Source organism: Sorghum bicolor, chromosome 6 (genome assembly GCF_000003195.3).
Source record: "Sorghum bicolor cultivar BTx623 chromosome 6, Sorghum_bicolor_NCBIv3, whole genome shotgun sequence".
In the NCBI taxonomy this organism is placed as follows: Eukaryota; Viridiplantae; Streptophyta; class Magnoliopsida; order Poales; family Poaceae; genus Sorghum; species Sorghum bicolor.
Window position 1 is genome coordinate 52,056,252 of NC_012875.2, and position 5,097 is coordinate 52,061,348.

The 5,097-nt window shown below is 41.2% G+C and overlaps 1 protein-coding gene across 2 annotated transcripts; it reads right to left on the minus strand.

Moving 5' to 3' along the window:
* On the minus strand, positions 1 to 4,291 carry LOC8083332 (SH3 domain-containing protein 2). 2 transcript variants are annotated; one of them, XM_021464061.1, is made up of 10 exons: positions 3,971 to 4,291; positions 2,833 to 2,946; positions 2,685 to 2,743; positions 2,413 to 2,564; positions 1,949 to 2,050; positions 1,355 to 1,555; positions 1,201 to 1,263; positions 900 to 1,058; positions 693 to 767; positions 1 to 353 (listed from the first exon to the last, which is right to left on the minus strand). In XM_021464061.1, the coding sequence occupies exons 2-10, from the start codon at positions 2,922 to 2,924 to the stop codon at positions 237 to 239; spliced, it is 1,020 nt and encodes a 339-aa protein (XP_021319736.1). In that variant the 5' UTR covers positions 2,925 to 2,946; positions 3,971 to 4,291; the 3' UTR covers positions 1 to 236. The 2 variants fall into 2 exon arrangements, with proteins under 2 accessions (XP_021319736.1, XP_021319735.1); XM_021464060.1 differs by having other exon boundaries at positions 2,685 to 2,754.

Consider the following 5,097-nt stretch of genomic DNA (forward strand, 5'->3'; position numbering starts at 1 on the left):
TATAAAACAGGTACTTTAACTATTTCACAATATTAAGGCAACCAGTGTCCAATTGGTCTCTCAAAAATATGTTACATCCAAAATCCTCTCCAGACTAAAAAAAGGAAGTAAAATCTAATCTATGTACATGACAGCCGGTAAATAGATCACGGAAACTAAGAGGAAATGAAAACATGATTCTATTCCAGCTCCCAATAATAGAAATGAAAACCGTGTTATGTGACAGCCCAAAACTCCTAAAAGATATGTGGAACTTTGCTTGCTAGAACACGCTCTTGCCTTTCGATATAAGCATGAGGAAACCATCCTGCTTTGCCCTTGCATTCACCTTCTGCCCAACCATTGCTTGAGATCTGTGTTCCAGAGAAAAGATAGGACAAATGCAGGTCAAATGATCATATATATATATATATATATATATATATATATATATATATATATATATATATATATATATATATATATATATATATATATATGCTTAGTGCAGCAGCTGGCAAAAATGATTAAATATTTTACAGAACCCATAACTTCTATGAACAGAAAGAAAAAAAAACTTGGTTTAGAAAAAGTTACTGACAGCTAAGTGGTGGTGTGTTTATCTGCTACAGGATATGCATTTCAAAAGCACTAAAATTGTATTACCAACATGGAAGAAGATTAAAAAACTATGTTGTGAAAAAGTATATTACCTTTCGGACAATTACAATGTCACCAGCTGACAAGGTAAGCTCAAACTCACTTTCAGCTTTGAAGGAATCAAGGGCCTGCAACACAGAGAACAAAAAAGTCATATTCGACAAGCATCTCAGACATCAACAGCAGCTTGTACATTTGCTGAAGTTTTAATATAAAAAGGACAGTAGGTGCAATAATTCTTCATTAAAAATATGTCACACCTCTCCTAGGAAGAAATCGACAGATTGGACTGACTCATTAACAGAAGTGGATGCAAATGCTCCATTAACTTCATCATAAGATGGTGGTGGTGGTGGTGGCATATAATTTTCAGCTGCTGGAGTCGGGGGTGCTTCAATTTTTTGGCGCTCAGACACCATCTATCAATCAGAACATAATCGTCAAATGGATATACAAAAGATTCTGTATGCTTCAGAAGTTCAGAGTGCAGAAAAAAATCATTCCAACAGAGCAGTCCAATATATAAATATGCTCAGATAATAAAGCTGGTAGCATGCATACTTCTTGTTCCAACTGGTCAAGTATCTCCAGAACTCTCTTATGGTAAGCTCTCTCAGCCTCAACCTTAAAGCGAAAATAAGAACGATTAGTAAACATGAAATACAGGAAACCGAAGGATAAGAAAATGTTCTGTCAAGGTGCCATTGATGATTACCAGTGCAATGAGACGCTGTAAGGTCAACCGTTGCTGCTGAGTCTCAACAGCCGACATTGCTGCGATAGCTTCCCTCCCTAATCCCACCATGTTTGACTTCAATTCTTCAAGCTTGTACTCAGCAGCTTCCAACTTAGATATCATATCTCCATTCCCAGCTGATTCCCTCACCCTGTTCTGCCGTCTTGATACTTCAACAACCTAAAAAGAAACAAAAAAAGGGAGGGGTAAAAGTAAGAGAAATATTACTGTTTTATGTTGAATAGAAACAGAGAAATAATGCAATGATGAGCTCTCCTGCTTTTCGTGAAAAAATAGTGATACATCAGTGAAGAATCATACTACCATGCTGATTACATTGCTTCACTGATGATTCTTACAGCTCACAACCAATGAGACTATAGTGATAGTAAGAACCAGTATAGTTCACATAGCTCCTAAGTCCTGCCTGGCTGTTGCTATCAACTCGGAGAATAACTCTTTAATAAAGGTAGCAATTCAAGCCTTAAAGGTACCTTCTGGATGAGTTATAATCGTGATGAATAAAGTATTATCTTTGCAAGGAACTTAGCTTAAGCTAGCAAAGATGTTCACCTGTGCTTCAGCTTCTTGCCTCATTCTGTCATATCTCTGGGCCAGATGTCTGGCATCCTCTAAAGGTGCACCCATTACCATTGCCCGCAGTGGCTCTGCCACCTAGAATTTGAATAGAACTATTAGTCAGTTTGCCAGAAATCTATTTACCATGGCTACAAATTTCAGAGTAAAGATTAAAAAAATAATATAAAAAAACAGTTCTATTTCGTTTCAAATATAGTACAAATTATGAGAAACAAAATCACGTTTCAATTAGTATCAATAGATATTTACAAAATGCTATATTTATGTACAAGAAATTATGGCTTAATAGTCAAGATATTAACAACTGCAAACAACAAAGAAAATCAGCAGACTAAGGAAAATCTATTTTGAAGTGTCAAACGAAATAATTTCAATCTTGCAACTCCATTATGATTTAGCGTGCAAGGTAAAGCAAATCCAGCATTAGGAACACAGACCTGTGTGCCAAACGCTTTCAACATGTTGCCACGCTCCTTTTCCATCTGTGAGCGTGCCTTTCCGAAGTATGTAGCAGCTTTGGATAAAGTATCACCACTTGTACATGTGTTTTCAACACCATATTTCTGGCTGTCATCAGACAATTTATTCCCTAATACAGATTGCACAGTTTATCAGTTAAGATCAGGTTTACTCAGATAACAGTATAACTGAAAAGTACTGTTAAAAAAACTCCATAATTGATATGTAGTAGATAGTATGAATGAACTACCTATTTCAACTTGTTTGGATCCTGTGACTATATAGCCCTCCACACCCCGAACAATGTCCCTTTGAAAATGCTAGCAAGGATGCCAATGTTTAATCAGATTAAAAGGAAGGTAAAGAGAAAAGGAGACAAGAAATAGCCTTCTTCATACTTTAGCAGCACGAGTGGATAAGTAAAGCTTTTCCAATCTCTGATGCAGTTTAACCTCTGACTCGTCTGTAAACGCATTATCAGAATTCCCATAGCCAAACTGCTTGAACACACCCTGCAGTGGTGTCAATAAATACAAAGTTATATCACTTGTAATGAGTTAAGAAAAGGTAAGACTGATAAATTTCATATGCTCATTTGGTGTAATCAAATCAATAAGATAAATAATGAAGCAAATGTTATATGTGGTATAAATAGGTGATCACTAAGAGTATGGTGAACCATATAATAAGGGGAAAATAAGCAAACAGGTTGAAGGCACGACACATGGATATCTATTTTGAGCGCTGTATATGCAATTTAAGGCAGGTATGTTTGATGTACATGAATATGCAGCAAGTTCTACAGAATGCAAGCATTACAGTTCAGTGTTACATTCAGATATTCAGCTGAGAATCCCAAAATCAGCTTACCCTGCTGATCCTATATCATACTGAAGTCTAAAATCCACATGTCCAAACAACCTAGATATCTCAAAGAGAACATGATGAACTAGGTCACCTGATTGTTCCCAATTCACTGTTCCATGTTGGATTTTTAACCTTCCTTTATATGCTTTTTAACTTGGGCGCTCCTAAGCCAATGCAACTCCATGATTCGACCTACCATTTCGAGTTTGTTTAAGCCAAGTGCTAACGAACAGCTGAACTTGAAGCCGAGAGTATCTACCACTACAACAATGCACAGGGATTGGCAGATAAAAGTTCAGGCTGCTTTTTATTTGAACAAGGAAATCATGAACCATACTTCCAATTAAGAACTATATAAGTCAACCGATTCGATCACAGCCTTTTGTCTCTCAAAACTGCAAATCGATGCCCGCTTCCCAGGACCAGTATAAGTTACATAACCTGAAAAAAAAACTGAAGCGCCTATAGCTATAGATCCTACGCAAGCAACTTCGCACTCGGAAATCAGAAACCGAGAAAGCATATATACTAGCATAGACTCTCTTTCAGGCCACACAGGTCATCAGAGATTCAGAGCCCACGGCAACTCCTGCCCACCCTTACGGGTGCTTACTGCTTCGATGGATCGCAGTTTGCTGTTTGCGAGAGGCGGATAAGCGCGCGACTGACCTGCCGAGCGACCTGGTCCTTGAGCCTGGAGGCCTGCTTCCACAGCGCCTCCATGGACGGGCGGGCGGGCGGCGAGGTCGGGACGAGACGAGACGGCGAAACGGTCCCACGGAGGGGACGAACCGACGAGGACCTGTGTCCGGCGGTCTCCGGCCCTCTCTCTCTCTTTTCCGGCTGTTTTCTTCCTCGTTTCGTTCGCTTGGATTGCTTCGTTCGCCCGACTCCCCGGCGCTTTCGCGGTGGTTGGCGGCTTCCCGCACGGCCCTTTCAGCCAAAGCAGCCAGCCAGGCCGCTGTGATGGAAATGGAACCGCGTGCTCGCTCCGTCGGTCGCCCGACGACGGCCGGGAATAATTAAAAACGGCTCTGGCTGCCAGGCCGGACCCGCAGGACGGTTTGTCCCGCGTGCCACCAGGCTGGAGGAGTCGGCGAACGGAGCGGCTGGCCCCGTGTGCCGTGCGTGCGGCTGGCGGTGTGAGAGAGGACTACATGCGGACCGTTTGCTGGCTTCCTCTATCAAACAGCTTGTTGGTCCCTTGTCGACGCACATAGTCTAAGTCTATTTGGTTTGCTTTTAGTTTTATGCCTAAATTGTGATGGTTATTTTGGCTAGCTGCAGCATAACCAAATTCAATTTTTATATATCAGTTACCAAAAGCAGGCCGCACGACTCGGCAAACCAAACAACCGGCCCAATGTGTCATGCGTGCGGCTGATAGTGTGGGAGGACGATGGACAAGTTCGTTGCTAGTTTACTCCATCAAACAACTTACTCGTCCCTTATCGGTGCGCATACGCTGAGAAATAAGAGCCTATTTGGTTTGCTTTTACGTCTAAGCTGTGTGATGGCTATTTTGGCTAGCTGCAGCATAATCAAGTTCAATTTCTATATATCGGTTACCAAAAGCAGGATGCAAGACTCAGCGAACGGAGCAGCCGACCCAATGTGCCGTGCGTATGGCTGATAGTGTGGGAGAGAACGATAACGGACAAGTCCGTTGCTGACTTGTTCCATCAAATAACTTATCCGTCCCTTATCGGCACGTGTATGCCGAGAAATACGATTTACTTTTGCGCCCAATTGGCGGTGGCTATTTTGGCTAGGTACAGCATAACCAAGTTCAATTT